Genomic DNA, 16,185 nt, shown 5'->3' on the forward strand with positions numbered 1-16,185 from the left:
ACAAAACCTTATACATACTTGCGGGTAAGAGAAAGCTCCTGTGTCTTCACTTTGTCGCCACTAGAGGGCAGCAAAGCACAGCAAAATGAATTTGCCCAATTTCTTGGCTGATTTAATTTTCAGTAGTTTGTGTATGAAAACAAATTGGAGAAATAGAGATGTATCAGTTTATTTTCACCTTGTGGTATATTTACAGAAATGTAGAAATGTATCATGATGACTTTTCATGTCAGGAAACATTTTACTTACCTAACATGGAGGGAAAATATCCAACACACACACCTGTTAGATTAGCTAATGCTATACAATATTAAGAGTCATTTTAAGGACGTCAAATGAAACATGAACATATTTTTTAAAACAAAAATTCACATTTGTGTGCTGTTAAAATTAGCGTAATGCACTGTATAAATAACACAAAAAAAATGCTTGAAAATGAAAACAAAAACTAATTTCTGTGTTGTTATTATTGTCTAATATACTATCCATACATTTAATATAAACTATCGGTGTGCTTGTGTGGACTAAAACGTTCAGTCCCATCCTGGCCTGCTTCCGGCAAATATTTTAAATATTTCCTAAATTGAAGTTGCGCTACTATATTGGAATGTCGTTCATGACGGTGGTACATTGAGAGCCAAGTCGTTTTTCAAGTGGTACTTGGTGGCGTGAAACGTCTTAAGAACCACTGCTATATACAATTGAAAACAATATACCAGGTGTAATGGAACACTCTGGAAATACAGTAACAGGGCGGAATGTGGATGAACGGGAACCTAAAAGGTCACAGTGCGATCATCTGGCAGCCAAACAACGGACGAACAGTAAAAGGAAGCATTTCCAAAGTGTTCCCAGCCAGGAACAAAACGCGATGAGCGGAGGACAAACTCTCTCCCCGGGGGCGTAAAGTTAAAGGACGTTTTCAAAGAGGTGCATGGAGCGCATGATGTTTTCATCCTGGCGACAAAACAAAGAGAAGAAGAAAAACACGGCGTTTAAAGATATCGCAAGCGTGACAAAATGTCGCCGCGTCACGACGGCCGCTTACATTTTGGCAGCAGTCGATGAACTCGTCTATGGTCACCACGCCGTCTTTGTTCTTATCCATCTTCTGTTTCGGCGGGGAGAAGGGGAAAATCTCGATTCATAAGACCACAAGAACTATGGCTGGATTGCTTTATATGAAAAAGTATTTCCAATGGGGGTGTCAAAATGAGTGCGTTCAATTAACTCATTCACTGCCATTGACGACTATAGACGTCAAAAATTCATGTGAACTATTTCTATTAGTTTAAAAAAAAATAATTTAATTGAATTTTTTATGAAAACCAAGATTTTTTTAATTGTGCATTTATAACAGATATAAAATTATCATGCGATTAATTACAATTAAACGGCCCTTATTTATTTTTTATTTTTTTATTAGGCCCGTCAGGCGATTACATTTTTTAAATTGTAATTAATCACGTGACTTCACTAGTTAACTAACGATTAATCACAAATTTTATATCTGTTCTAAATTATATATATTTTTAAAATTATAGGTTTTCATACTCTTGTTAGCAAAAGTGGAAAAAAAATGTTAAACTAATAGAAATAGTTTAAATGAATTTTTGACGTCTATAGGCAGTGAATGAGTTAAAGTTGCTTTAATGGCACAATTTTTTTTTACGCACGATAAATGACCGCCTCTTACTTGGAAAGCCTGTGCTAGGGGAATTCCAGCCACAACACAGCAGACACGTCCACATCAAGATTTTTATAAATATTTTACAATTTAAAAAATGTGCAGAATTTCACAAATTACTCCATGTTAAAGATGAGATCAGTGGCTCTTAATCGCGGTCCTCGAGTACCCCTATCCAGCCTGTTTTCCATGTCTCCCACAGCCAACACAGGTGTTTCAAACGATCAGCTAATCAGCAAGCTCTGCAAGAAGCCTGATAACGATCCTCAGCTGTGTTCGCTTAGGGAGACATGGAAAACAGCCTGGATAGGGGTAATCGAGGACTGGGGTTGAGAACCAGTGGATTAGATAGCTCTTAATATGAAAATAAAAAAATACTGTGTTGTCACCAGTGTCTTACAAATTCAATTATGCCATCTAGTGGTAGAAAAATGACTTCAACACTAATCAATATCACACTCGTTTTTACAGTACATGTTTTTAATTTTAACTCAATCTTATGAATTATTATGAAATTACTGTATCAATGACTAAAAGATGCAGCCATATTTCTATTTACCATTTCCCCCCACTTTTATGTTAGCAAGAGTATAAACTTAGAAAACATATATTTTATTGTACATTCAGAACAGATTTAAAAAATTGGGATTAATCGTGAGTTAACTATTGAAGTCATGCGATTAATAACGATTAAAAATCTTCATCACTGGACACCCCTAATTCCCACATATAAGGCAGGGCAAACTTTTTTTTTTAATCCTTAATGACAATCTTCCCTCAAGAGTACAGCAATTTCTGGACTACAAGGCGCACCTGACTATAAGCCGCGCTAGCTAAATTTAGGGAATACTACACATATAAGCCAGACTGTAAGCCGCAGGTCTTTTTAACTCATTCACTGCCATTGACGGCTATAGACGTCAAAAATTCATTTTAACTATTTATTCGTTTCACATTTTTTTCCACTTTTGTTAAGTGTATGAAAACCTAGAATTTTTTTTACTGTACATTTAGAACAGATATAAAATGTGTGATTAATTGTGAGTTAACTAGTGAAGTCATGTGATCAATTACAATAAAAAATGTTAATCGCCTGATGCCCCTAATAAAAAGAAGAAAAGATCATTAAAAATTAGGAGCGTCAGACGATTAACATTTTTAATTGTAATTGATCACATGACTTCACTAGTTAACTCACGATTAATCACAAATTCTATATCTGTTCTAAATGTACAATACAAAAAATTCTAGGTTTTCATACTCTTATTAACAAAAGTGGGAAAAAAAGTGAAATAGTTCAAATTAATTTTTGACGTCTTTAGCCATCAATGGCAGTGAATGAGTTAATATTACTGCACCGGGTTCCCGCCACTTTATTTTCCATAACGAGGGTGCAAATTGTCTTCTGTCTCTCCTACTGTATTTGGGCTCACTTGGTTTGTTTTGCTCTGCCTGACGCTCTTGCGCTTTCTTTATAGTGCGCCCCCTTGTGATCTGATGGATAAGTCGCACCTTTGTATTAGCCGCCGTGTTGAATGCAAGTGAAAAAAGTAGCGGCTTGTAGTCCAGGAATGACTGCAGGTATGTTCGATATCCATCCATTATCTATAAGTTATCAGCCCGATGCCAGGTGAAAGATCTCAAACTTGCCTGAAAGAATACTTCCACATGCTGGCGCGGAGTCTCCTCTTTGAGCACGGGGTACGTGCACTTGCCCATCATGTCGTAGATGGCCTTCATGATGTCGAGCATCTCCTGCGGGACGACATCATCACTACGCAACAATATTTCCTCCAAAAGTCAACATTTGGTTTCACGCAGGCCTGCTGCACCTCTTTGGTGATGTAACCATCTTTATTGATGTCATAGAGGTTGAAAGCCCAGTTGAGTTTCTCTTGTATGGTGCCCCGCAGGAGGATGGAAAGTCCCATGACAAAATCCTCAAAGCTCACAGAGCCGTTGTGATCCGTGTCAAAGGCGTTGAACAGGAAGTGCGCGTACGTCGACGCGTCTGCGACAGAGAGAGAATCAACAGTGGCCCGCGTCCGACTCGTCTTTTCTCGCTCGAAAAAGGATATCGACGCCGACAAAATGAAAGCACAAACCTCCTTGTGGGAAGAATTGGGCGTAAATGTCTTTGAAGGTTTCCTCGTTGACGACGCCACTCGGGCATTCCTGCAAGAAGAGACCATATAAGAAACCTTTTTGTTTTTTTAAACCCATTGAAACGTAACATCTTTTAGGTGTTAATCGCACAGCTCCCTGATTTATTGAACTGCTGAAAAGTGCATCATAGCTGTGGCTCGCCTTTCCCACATGCAAGGGCATTACAGTGGAATTTGTTCAGGCGATTACATTTTTTAATTGCAATTAATCACATGACTTCACTAGTTAACTAACGATGAATCTGTTCTAAATTTACAATATTTTTTTCTCTAGGTTTTCATACTCTTGTAAGCAAAAGTGGAAAAAAATGTTAAACTAATCTAAATAAATGTTGACGTCTATAGCCGTCAATGGCAGTGAATGAGTTAATAATGCTCATAACCTAAATAAATGATTAAATTAATAGAAATGCCATTAATCCGTTCCAGCCCACCCAAGTTGTTTTTAATATGAAAAAAAAGTTTATTATAGTATTATAATGAGTAAAAAAAATACAAACATAGCACAAAATAGAATGTTAACAATACTGTGTTTCCTCAATTCTTACACTTTTTCCAGTTTACTTTCTCTGAATTTAATCCTCACTTCTTCTTTGTGTCCGTTTTTTGCCACAGTTTCTTCATTTTCTGCAGCTTCTCCATCTTTCATGGAAAGAAGTCATATTTAACACTCTTGGCTGGCCTTATTGCATATACCATAAAAACCCATTAAAAAACGACAACTTTCAAAAAGATGTGATATATTGAACGAGCGAGGAAGGCACATATGCTGAAGCTGAATTGTAACTCAAATGCACTGGAGTGAGACGGCAGAACAAATATTTCTTTGATTAGATACGCTCGTAACATTTGCTCACCCATGAACATAAAACCACGAGTAGGGTGCAAAGCCAGTGAGGTGTGAAATTTCTTCCCGCGGCCCTATCAAGCAATAAGGAAGTGTGAACGCAAATCAAAGGCCCTCGCCACAATTGGACTTCAACCTCTCGCCCGAGGCCGTGCCCCGGCTCAGCCGCAAAAGACTGCGTGTGATTCAGCGATGCCGTACAACGCCGCGGGCTTATCCTTTGTCACTTTTTATGTCAGGGGGTTTTTCCGGAGCCTGCGCGACCACCTGAGCGACCAGTCGGGACAAATGACCTCATCCTGCCACTTGAGATGGAGGCACTTTATTTGTCTTGGCCCAAGGACGAAAGGATCAATTTCTCTTCATGATGCCAGATTGTGTTAGAGCGCCGGGCCTTAAAAGCCTGACGTTATTCTGACGGTGTCTTCAGGCAGCTACGGATGAGCAATGAACAGAGTTGTAAAAGGGTGGGAAATTTCTGCCTAATTTCTATGGGAAAGTTCAGATCAGAATTTTGAGAAATGTTTACATCAAAACCGCATCTTGTCATAAGCAGACATCCACGCAAAATGATATGGAAAAAGCTAAATATTTCTAAGAACAATTGAAAAAAATGCTTGATTTTAGTATAATTTTTGTTATTTTTAATATTTTTTTTTATTATTTTTCTTTTTCTTGTTTGCAAGATTTAAATAGAAAAAACTCAACCAAAATATATTGAAAACAACCATCCACAAATCAAATGTAGGTAAAAAAAAACAAAAACAACTATGCTTCATTTAGTTAATTTTTTTGTTAGTTTTTTCCCCTCATATTGTTTTTTGTGTTTCTCTGTGTGCACGATAAAAAAAAAAAAACACATTATGGTATTATGTAGCAAAAACTCAACAAAAATCTTTTTTAAAACAACCATCCCCAATTCAAATGTAGATCAAAAAATGCTTCATTTTAGTTTCATTTTTGTTAGTTTTTGTATTGTTGTTTTTTGCTTATGTGCAAGATAATTAAAAAAAAAAAAGCAAAAATTCAACAAAAAATTATTATCTAAAAACAACCATTTACAAATCAAATGTAGGTAATAAAGTAATGCTTTATTTCATTTTTAATATTAGTTTTTTTTTTCCTAAAATGATGTATCCTGGTATACCTGGTATCGGTAAGTAGTCAGTTTTAGTTAGTTTTGTAAACGTAAGAAGTAGTTTCAGTTATTTTTATTTTTTTTTTAAAGAAATTTTATTTTATAAATTTTTAAAAATTTAGTTTCAATTTAATTTGAGTTATTTCGTTTGTTAAGTTACGTTAACTGAAATAACTTTCGTCATCACCCTATAAACTGCTGCAAAGTGTCACTCACTCACGTTCTTAAAGCCGCGGTAGAGGATCTGCAGCTCCTTGCGGGAGAAGCGTGTCTGCGCCTCCAGCTGTCCCAAACCTTCGGGCCGGTGACGCACGGCTGACAGTTCCAACTCGTCTTCAACGCTGTCTGGAAGAGGAAGATGGAGGTCATGCATCAAAATTGGGAGGTTACATTCCTGAGCTAACTTCACCCTTTTCAGACGAGTCATCACGGTATTCGCAAAGTCTGCATTTTGGCGCTGTGCTTCATACATTTTCCAGGTGACATCCCACTTGAATGAATAAACGCCATCCCCCTAAACATTCAAACTGAAAGGCTAACTCTAAAAAAACTGGGCAACAACACCCCTGCAGAGGAAGGGAGGTCACTGATTTGGAATGAAGGCAAGCGTCCAGGTGTAAAGCGATACCTGTAATTAAGTTGAGGGGTGCCATGAGCGTGACATCAGCGGTCTGCATGACTTATTCAAAACTCTCCCAGTGGGTCAGCAGAACTCGAAACTGCTGACCTCCTCTCGTGCCGAGACACGACAGCGATATCTCATTAGGTCACGCTCTAATGGACGACTTTCTTTCTGTCGCCGTGGTGACAACACAAGTGTGTTTCCCATCCATTCATTGATTGGAGTTCAAGTTAATTCCCATGGAAAGCTTCCAAATAAGAGTTACAACCCTTCAAAGACACACACACACACACAAAAAAAAGACAGCAGAGGGAGACAAAACGGGATGTCTGACGGGTCACTAAACGGTGCAACGATTTTCTGATATGAACACAAAAACCTTAAGGGGGATGTTAACTCATTCACTGCCATTGACGACTATAGACGTCAAAAATTCATGAGAACTATTTCTATTAGTTTAACTTTTTTTTCCATTTAATTTTTTTTATGAAAACCTAGAAAAAAATTATGGTAAATTTATAACATATAAAATGTGTGATTAATCGTGAGTCAACTATTGAAGTCATGCGATTAATTACGATTACAAATTTTAATTGTCTGACGCCCCTTTTTTTTAAATTAGGGGCGTCAGGCGATACATTTTTTTTTATTGTAACTAATCACATGACTTACTAGTTAATCACAAATTATATTACTGTTCTGAATGTATAATAAAAAAGTCTAGGTTTTTATACTCTTGTTAGCAAAAGTGGAAAAAAAATGTCTATAGCAGTCAACGGCAGTGAATTACCTGACTCCTATTTAACTTGGGTTTAAATGTGAGATACATAGTGACATCGCCAGTTATAAGACAGTGTGCATACTTGTGCAATCACATTATTTTAGATTTTTTTTATTAAAAAAAATAATAATCAACTGAGCTGTACAGAGCACGTTAATGCTGGTAAAAGTTTTGAAATGATTTATCTTGGTCTCATTTTTAATATCACTAAAACCTGGCATTTGAATAGGGGTGTGTAGACTTTTTATATGCACTGTACCTAACAGTTAAAGGTATGAGAGGGTTGTTTAAGCTGGGCAATTAAAAAAAAAAAAAGTGTGGTGGTTGCAAGTGCATCTTTAAACAGGCAGCTAAAACTAAGCTTTAAGCTTCGGCTTCATCCTGTCAGCCCTTTTTCTTTTCGGGTATAATTGCATGTGAAAAGTGAATGTTGTAAATTGTCTCTTTGATTGTCCGAAAGGATAAATGAACAAATAAAAACAGAAACAAAATGGCCTCCATTAAAGGACAAAAACATCAATCGGGTAGTAAAAAAACACTTCCCAATCAACTCTTTATTGTTATTCCTTGGACAGACTCAACAGCGAGCTCCTAAAACTGTACTGCCAAATGCATTTACTTCAAGTTGACGGCGCGTGCTTAATGGGTAAGGAAGAAAAAAAACGATTGTTATTTGCGCCATGAAGCATCGTTGCAGAGTACAGATGGCAACAATTATCGCACCCGACGCATTTTTCAGCGTTGAGGGAGACGTTTGCTTGATGTCTTTTGGCCACTTTGATTAATCGATGTTACCTGGCCGACACGACACACGTTGACTCGCACCCCGGCGAGGAGCTCAAGGACAAAGCGCTGGCCCGGAAGAAAAATTATTTGGGGGGTGCCAGACAAATTAACAAGTGAACTCTCGCTTTTCACATTCAGAGAGAGATTCCCATTAAAAATTGACGGTGGAATTAGTAGTCAAATGCCCGTTCCTTCTAGCAAACACTTTTGCCTTCTTTTCCCTCCAAAGAACCCCCCCCCCCCCGCCTTGCAGGAACACAGAAAGGGATTATTAAGATTGAACACCGTACCAGGGTTTATAAGCACAATACAAAAAGCTCAGCAAAATTGAATTACCATAGGACGCAGCACGGCTAACTTTGCAGACGACAGCGTACTGTTTTGTGTGTGTGTGTGTTTTGCTTTTTAGTTTTGCACCTGCTTTATCAGCTACAAAACGAGTAAATAGGGGGAAGAGGAACCTGGAAAGGATCAAATGGCAGGCCATCAGCCTCCAGGCTTGTCATTTATCTGGAAGTAAAGATCAAACCTTACTGACCCTAAACAAACAAGCTCCCTGAACCTGAAAAGGAGCTGCTGATACATATTTGATGAGACTGCGTGACCTAGAAACACACAAGATGACCAGCACGTACTGATCCGTGTACCTTTAGGGAGGATTCATTCATTCATGGCATCTGTACTGTAAACATGCTAGAACTCAGATTAGTTAGGACACTTTAGCCAGTGAAAACAAGCACATTCTATCCTTCTAGCCTTTTTAGCTCACAAAACTAGGACAGTATCTTAAAGCTACTCGTAGCCACACGCAACAGCTTACTCCAAACTCGAGTTATTTAATAATTACGTACAACCTGGAAGAAAATCTGAATTCCAGTGAGAAGTGGCAATCTGGCTAGTGATCACTGTGGAGCAGAGTTGAGAGAATGTGATTTACAGTAAATCCCACGTCCCTCAAATCACAGTTGAAGCGCAGCAAGAAATCCAGCAACAACCCGTCAGCACCTGAACGCAACCCGACACCAGATCTTATCCCAACACCAGCCGCGCAGCCACGCTTTCAATCCTAATACAGGAGCCAACGTATCAGCAAGCTCATCTCCATGGAAGGACCACGTAGCTCATTACGTCGCCACCGGCCGTCAACAAAAGTGCAATGAGAAACGTTGCTGAGATGTCATTGCTGGAAATGTTGCAGGACAGATGATACAAAAGAGTAGACCAGATGATGCTACATCCGGTAGTAGACATGACTATGATGGGTAATTAACAATTCTATGTTTACTTGACAGTTTGAATGTCAAGACACTCAACAGTTCTACAACGGGGTACTAGACAGTTTTAAGACAGGGCACTAGACACTTCTACAACAGGGTACATGTTGACAGTTCTACGACAGTCCTGAGACAGCTCTATGAGAGTTCTCGGAAGATCTATTCCACATATGTGCTGACTAGGTTCAGTTTTACAGCAGGACACTAGACAATATGAGGACTTGGTACTAGACAATTCTATGACAGGTATACTAGACAGTGATAGCAATGGGAACCAAACTATTCAACAAAAATGTGCTAGACAGTACTACACCATGTGCAAGACAATTTTAATGAAAGAGGTCTACAAAGGGGTACTAGAAAGTTTTACTACAGGGCACCAGACAGTTCTACAACAGGGTACTAGTCGACAGTTCTACGACAGTCCTGAGACAGCTCTATGAGAGTAATCGAAACATTTACTACACATATGTAACTGTTTTGATGACAAGGTACAGTTTTACAGCAGGACACTAGACAATATGAGGACTTGGTACTAGACAATTCTATGACAGGTGTGACAAAACTCTTTGGCAGGTATGAGACAGTCAGCCTGAGACAAACAGACAGCCAAGATACTAACCAGTTAGTCTGACCTGCTACTACACACATCTCTGTTGGGAACTAGATAGTGTGAATGACAGGGTACAAGACAGTGATAGCAATGGGAACCAAACTATTCAACAAAAATGTGCTAGACAGTACTTCGCCAGGTGTAAGACAATTTTAATGACAGAAAGTTAGAAAGTTTTACGACAGGGCACTAGACAATTCTAGTACACGGTACTAGACAGTTCTATTAGAGGTGCAAGACAGTTCTTTGGCAGGTACAAAGAGATATTAGAAAGTTCTACGACAGGTACAAGACAAGTTAATGTTAAAGCGTTAACTGATTAATTAATCACAAAAAATTATTGCATTAATCATGAATTAACGCAGATTAATCGCACTATTAATTTTGACCATAGATTATCCTTTAGCGTGACAGCGGAGGGCTACGTTTAAGGTAGCACAGGTTGTGTTTGAGCAATAAACATCATTACATGCATTGAAGTAAAGCATTTAATAAATGTTTGCATATTACATTTAGAATATTTGTTCATGTCAAGATATTGGGGTCATTTTCTTCCCATTTTAGATTATGCATGTAATTACCTGATTAGGAAAAAGAGGAGGATGAGCGTGTGCAGTAGACCCAAAAATGGTCAAGACGTCCTCATAGCATTAACTCTTTGACTGCCAAGCATTTTCAGAAAAGAGGATGTGTGGGTGCCAGCTGATTTAAGCATTTTGACTGATCTTTCAAGGTCCACAGAAAATGTTGTGTTTGGACTAACACAGATACTACCAAATGAAAGATTGAACTCTCATCTTTCATCAGAAAAAATAGTTTGTTTCTACCTTATTCCGTTCTTCAGTAATCAACAATAGAAAATAGGTTAGTTTCATCCAAATGCTCTGTTTTGGACCAAAATACGGAGATATCAAGCTTTTTGTGAAACGATATTATTTCATGCACTCTAGTGAATTTGACACTTTTTTTTCCCATGAATGATGCCACAAACATCTAAACAGTGCTTTACTTCTGTAAAACACTACCACCAACAATGAAAACGTGTTTTTTGATAGCAAAATACGTTTATTTACATTCAACAGTGTAACAATTGGACAAAACAATTTGGCAAACTATTTACAAATGTGTGCAACTGCGGTACTATTTACAATTGTGTGGATGTTTCAACTACACAGTTTTTCTTTTTGTGAGGTATATTGTGTAAAACTCCCCTGCGTGCAAGGGGACGCAGCAGGATTTGCACCACAGATTAGTTTCACTGCGATTGCCCCTTCGCGTGCACTTTCATGCCGGCCTTTTTTTCCGGGGAGTAGCAGGTATATACTGCAGTGTGTGTTTGGCCATGTTGTCATCAAGTCTACTCTCAGGATCATGATACGGTGACCTGGTGTTACGTCTGGATTCCTCATGTCCTTCAGTTCCTATACCGGGTGGTAAGAGATGTTCTGATCCATCTTATCCACTCCATTCATGGTGGCATCGTAGTCCAGAACCAGTGTCTTCTCCGTGATCAGACTGTACCCACTCCTCCGATGAATATGCATTGGACTCGGGGTACTCTTCATCGTCCGATTGAACGTCCGCCTGTGCAGAAGTGCTCGTTTTCCGCCGTTAGCATCGCTAGCCGGTGAGGCTTTACGACGCGATCGAAGCCGCCGCGTCAACGCTTCCAACTTCGGCGTCAACCTCGGAGTCACCATCAACATCATCGTCGTCATCAATGTGCTCTTTAGCATTGGTCGATTCTTTTCGTCTGTGAAAAAAATGCTCAAGCGTGAGCTGCTTGCAACCGGTCGCCATTTTCGCTTCCTCAGCCATTCTCCCCTCAACACTCTAGCTCCGCCTCACGTCTTCTACTGACGCCTACCCGATCTTGTCCAAAGAGAGTCATCGCTGCCATCTAGTGCCCAAAAATAGTCATTATACTAACTCGACCTGCTTGATACTTTCAGCACAGCTTGCCAAGGCTTTCCTCCACAAAAACAAAAAACAAAACATAGTGAACGTCTTTTAACGTCTTTGGCGGCGCTCATTTGGATTTTACTAAACATTATTAAACGTTTTTGGCGGTCAAAGAGTTAAAAGTCATAAGGATTAACACATAACCGGTGCTCTTCAAATTGGGCGGGGGAAAATGTTGAGCGATTAATCGTGAGTAATCTGATTAAAAATGTAATCGTTTGACAGCTCTAGTATATATCAAATGTGAATATCTGGATGTGCAGTAAATGACCGAGTGCTGCTGCAGCGTGAGGAGGACACATGCTGATTAGCATCCACACAGTCAATAAAGCAAAATAAATCCAAACAAAGTCCCCGCTGTGTAATGAAAAAGCCTCCGCCTGCCCCAAATCAGATAACGCACACAGAAAATTCCAGAGGTAGATGCACAAACAAGTCCCAACACGTACGAGTCGGCATGAGCCATATGTCATTGTCGTTATTTAATAAGTGCCGGCAGCGTTTTACGACTGACGGTAAAATGTACGCAACATTTTGCAAAGACGTGGCAGTTAATACTGTATATGGCTTTACATAGACTTGCCAGCTTGACACTATGAATAACATAGCAGAGCTCAACAAGCATTTCCTCAGCAAGACTTCTGTGTTGTCGTTTTTTTTACTTAAAGTTGCTGGGTTAAATTAAAATCAATACTTAAAGTTAATTACAAATCAGAACATGAAAAATGATACTTTTATTTTGAGCTCTTCTACAAACTGTCCCCTCCTGATTTCTACAATTTTCACACAAACTCCTGCAAGAATATGAAAAGGCAAACACGCAGTGTTTGGTTACATTACAAGACCGCCGAGGAATGCCAACATGCACAAAGCTAATTTTAATACACCGAAGTCCAATATTGAGATTTTATAACCCATCAGCAAAAACACTTGGCCTACTTTGTGTCCAAATACTTTTGGCTACACAGCGTTACATAGAACAGTGCCAATCATCCCCTCTTCCTATCTGTCTTCTTTTGTTCCACATCAGCAGCTCTAACATTTCAATCGCAATCTATTACCTGTGATGTTTTTATCCAAAGTGATTGCCTCTTACTTTCAATCCGCCGCAGACTTACTTGAGTGTAAACACCCCCAAGGGACGCCGGCAAAAGGCCACGTCAATCATTTCAACATGCTAAAAAGGCGTTGAGGAAAATAGCCCCAAAGGCTAATTGCGCCGCACGCTTTTTGTCCTTTGAATTGATTTCTGGAGCAGATACGTGATTGTTAAAAAAAATAAATAAAAAAAAAAGGGAAAAAAAAGTCCAACAAAGACCCAACGCCAATTAAGCGAAACAACCAAAATGATGGATGGAGCTAAAGTGGCTGAGTCAGCACAAAGCAGAGCACTTTTGCACTCACACACAAAAAAACGCCAAGCGTGTGATATTTTGCTTACGGTGGATTCATAAACATTGATGTCGAGCGGCGTCCAGATGGGGCTGCTCAGGTTTTTTTTGTTTTTTTTTTAGGAAGGGGCAGCTGTGGGCACGGACATATGTTCAACCAAGTGTGCGATTTCAGGGAACTACTCGACGCCTCCTAAATCAACCCCAGGAGAATGAACAGAATCAAGAAAAAATGTCAAGTATTATTTAGGTATAGTGGTTATCTCGGAGCCCAATAATTAGCAATTACAAAACTTGGCCAAAAATAAATAAATTCCTGGTTGACCGCCACAAAATGAGGAAAACAAACATGTTTAGAAATTGAACAATCAAATCCAAACTTCAGATATCAGAAAATACAAAGCATAATTGAATATTGTCGGATGAAAACATTAACACAAACAGCATGTACTAGACTGTTCCACAATGAGTACTAGACAGTTCTATGATGGATACTACAACCAATACTAGATACTGTAGTACTTTGACATATACATACTGCAGTACAGGCAGTTCAACAGAACCAATTTTCCCACTCAAAAGGTACTAGACAGTTCCAGTATTTACATCAGGTACTAAACAGTCTTTCTGATGGGGTAGTAGACAGTTTTACAAAAGTGTACTAAACAATTGTAGAAAAGGCAGTTGTGCGATAGAGTAGTTGACAGTTGACGGACAAGTGGACAATTCTCCGAAGGGGTAGCAGACAGTCCTACCAGTACAACACAGTTCAAGTATGAATAAAATTGTGATCAAGCCGCAGTCACATACTAGATCTATTGCAGGAGAACCATACACCTTGTCAGACACAGGTGAAGATTAGTCCTATCTGAGGTGATTTGACAGCCAAAATAAGCATTTGTCTACCATTATTGACCATGGCGGCAGTTCCATAATTGTAAAATGATTTTTTTTTTCCCCCGCATCTCTGAACTTTCCGCTCGAGACTGACAAGCTCATCAGACGCTTGATTTTCCCGCAGCGATTATCCCTCCAGACACCTTTGCGTACTGAGAACGACACACGCAGGTCGTCTGGCCTCATCGATTTCCATTCGGGAGGCAAAACTTGCATTCAATCTATGACAAATATGCTCGCATCCCAATTAGGATGAAGCAAATACAGACATTTGTGAATGGCCATGCTAATTGGTAGTGTGCTCGATGTGTCATCGGTCCAGGTTGATTTAATGAGACGACCGCGGTCGGGATTAAAGCCTTCGCTTGGCCTGACGCACTGAGTGAGTTTTACAGTGGACTCGCTAATTAGACGGCTTTTCCTTGAGATGCATATGAGAAGGCCTTCAAGTTTCCCTACTGCAGAATCGTTCCCTCAGCAAATTTGTATAAATATTTTTTTTAATAATTAAAATTTTCCTCTAAAGGATGTCCCCCGAAAAAAAGCAAAACTCACTCTTTGTTATTGTTTGAGGAGCAAAAACTGCAAATTTAACCTTTCTAAGAAAGAACATCTGTCACCGTGCAAATGGACGCACAAAAATGTCACATAATTTGCACCGGCAAATTTGGTGGAGTTCAATCCACAAACATTTCCCAAGATCCCACACCAATGGATTTTTATTTCAATGCGGTTTCAAAGATGAGGCTTACATCACAAAACCAGTGAGAGTGAGTTCAACAAAAAAACTCGGAAGATCATTTCTCACATTTGGAAGTGAAATGCTTTGCAATGTGTCGAAAATGACACACATCCAAAATAGGACTTTTCTCTAAGTGCTAGACAGTTCTACAAAAGGGTACTATAGACAAACCTATGGTGATACTAGACAGTTCCACAGTGGGTACAGGCAGTTGTAAACAACAGCTACTTGACAATTTGTTCTCAACATTGCTAGACAGTTTTACAAAAGGGTACTAGACAACAAGACACGAAAAGTTTCTTTAAGACAGGTACGAGACATTTTTTTCTCTCGTTGACAGAGTACCATAAAATGATACTAGACAGTTTTTTATAACAGGATTTTTTTTTTTTTTTTTTTTTAAAGAGTACTAGACAGTTATTTCAAATGGGAGTGTTCTATGTGACAGGAACTGGGCTAATATTTTTTAGGGATGGGTTCTAGACAGTTCTTTCCAAAAGGGACTTCTTTTTTTTTTTTTGGTGGAATCGATTAACGTTATCATGTGATTGGAGAAAATGGTGAAAACTAATTTGAAATGCCAATAAATTAGCTTCAATTCAATGTTATTTTCTTTAATTTAACTCATTAAGCTTAAGTTTTTTGTCAATAAAGACCCCAATCAAAATGAGCGAGGAGTGGTCTTACCCTCGGAGAAGTTGATGATCCCCAAGACGTGCAGCAGCTTGATGGAGGCGAACAACAGCACCACGATGCCCACCGTCTGCAGCCCCTCTGTCTCCCAGATGGTGCTGAGCACCGCGCCGCTCTCGGACCACTCGTCGCCTCCCTGACCCGAGCCGGAGTCACCCCTCTCCTCACCCGGTCCCACGCTCCAGTTCCCCCGTGCCCACTCCAGTGCTAAGCCGGGCCAGGCGCACAAGCCGGGAGCCCCTTGGCACCCGTGGCTCTTGCCTGCCCGCTCTCTAAATCCAGGTCGACGCTGATGCTTCGAGGCTGTCGGGTCACCAAAGCGAGCGCATGGCGTCGGCGAGGACGCAAACTCGAACCCAGACGAAGATGGTGGGAAAGCGGCGCGAGCAAACTCCGCTCTTGCACTTGAGACGCGCCGAGCGAGGGAGGGAGGAGGATGAGGGGAGGATGTGTGAGGAAGGGAGGGAGAACTGGGAGGAGTGACGGCAAGAGAACGCGATACACGCCTCTGAAACACTAACGTTCACCTATTATGTGAGACCTTCTCTTTACAACATGTTTGCAGTATACAACTTCATGAATATATG

At 39.7% G+C, this 16,185-nt stretch overlaps 1 protein-coding gene across 4 annotated transcripts in view; it reads right to left on the reverse strand.

Moving 5' to 3' along the window:
• Positions 1 to 153: 153 nt before the first annotated feature.
• kcnip4a (potassium voltage-gated channel interacting protein 4a) overlaps positions 154 to 16,185 on the reverse strand; it is a 45,085-nt gene continuing 29,053 nt past the window's right edge. For all 4 annotated transcript variants that reach the window (XM_086058136.1, XM_086058134.1, XM_086058135.1 and 1 more), the window contains exons 2-7: positions 6,058 to 6,182; positions 3,793 to 3,862; positions 3,520 to 3,698; positions 3,338 to 3,442; positions 1,049 to 1,111; positions 154 to 957 (exon numbers count right to left, since the gene is read on the reverse strand). In XM_086058136.1, coding sequence (XP_085914262.1) covers positions 910 to 957; positions 1,049 to 1,111; positions 3,338 to 3,442; positions 3,520 to 3,698; positions 3,793 to 3,862; positions 6,058 to 6,182 — 590 coding nt within the window. In that variant the 3' untranslated portion in view covers positions 154 to 909. The remainder of the gene's footprint in view (positions 958 to 1,048; positions 1,112 to 3,337; positions 3,443 to 3,519; positions 3,699 to 3,792; positions 3,863 to 6,057; positions 6,183 to 16,185) is intronic.

Source organism: Leptonotus elevatus, chromosome 17 (genome assembly GCF_054856555.1).
Source record: "Leptonotus elevatus isolate MCC_2025b chromosome 17, RoL_Lele_1.0, whole genome shotgun sequence".
Classification (NCBI taxonomy): Eukaryota; Metazoa; Chordata; class Actinopteri; order Syngnathiformes; family Syngnathidae; genus Leptonotus; species Leptonotus elevatus.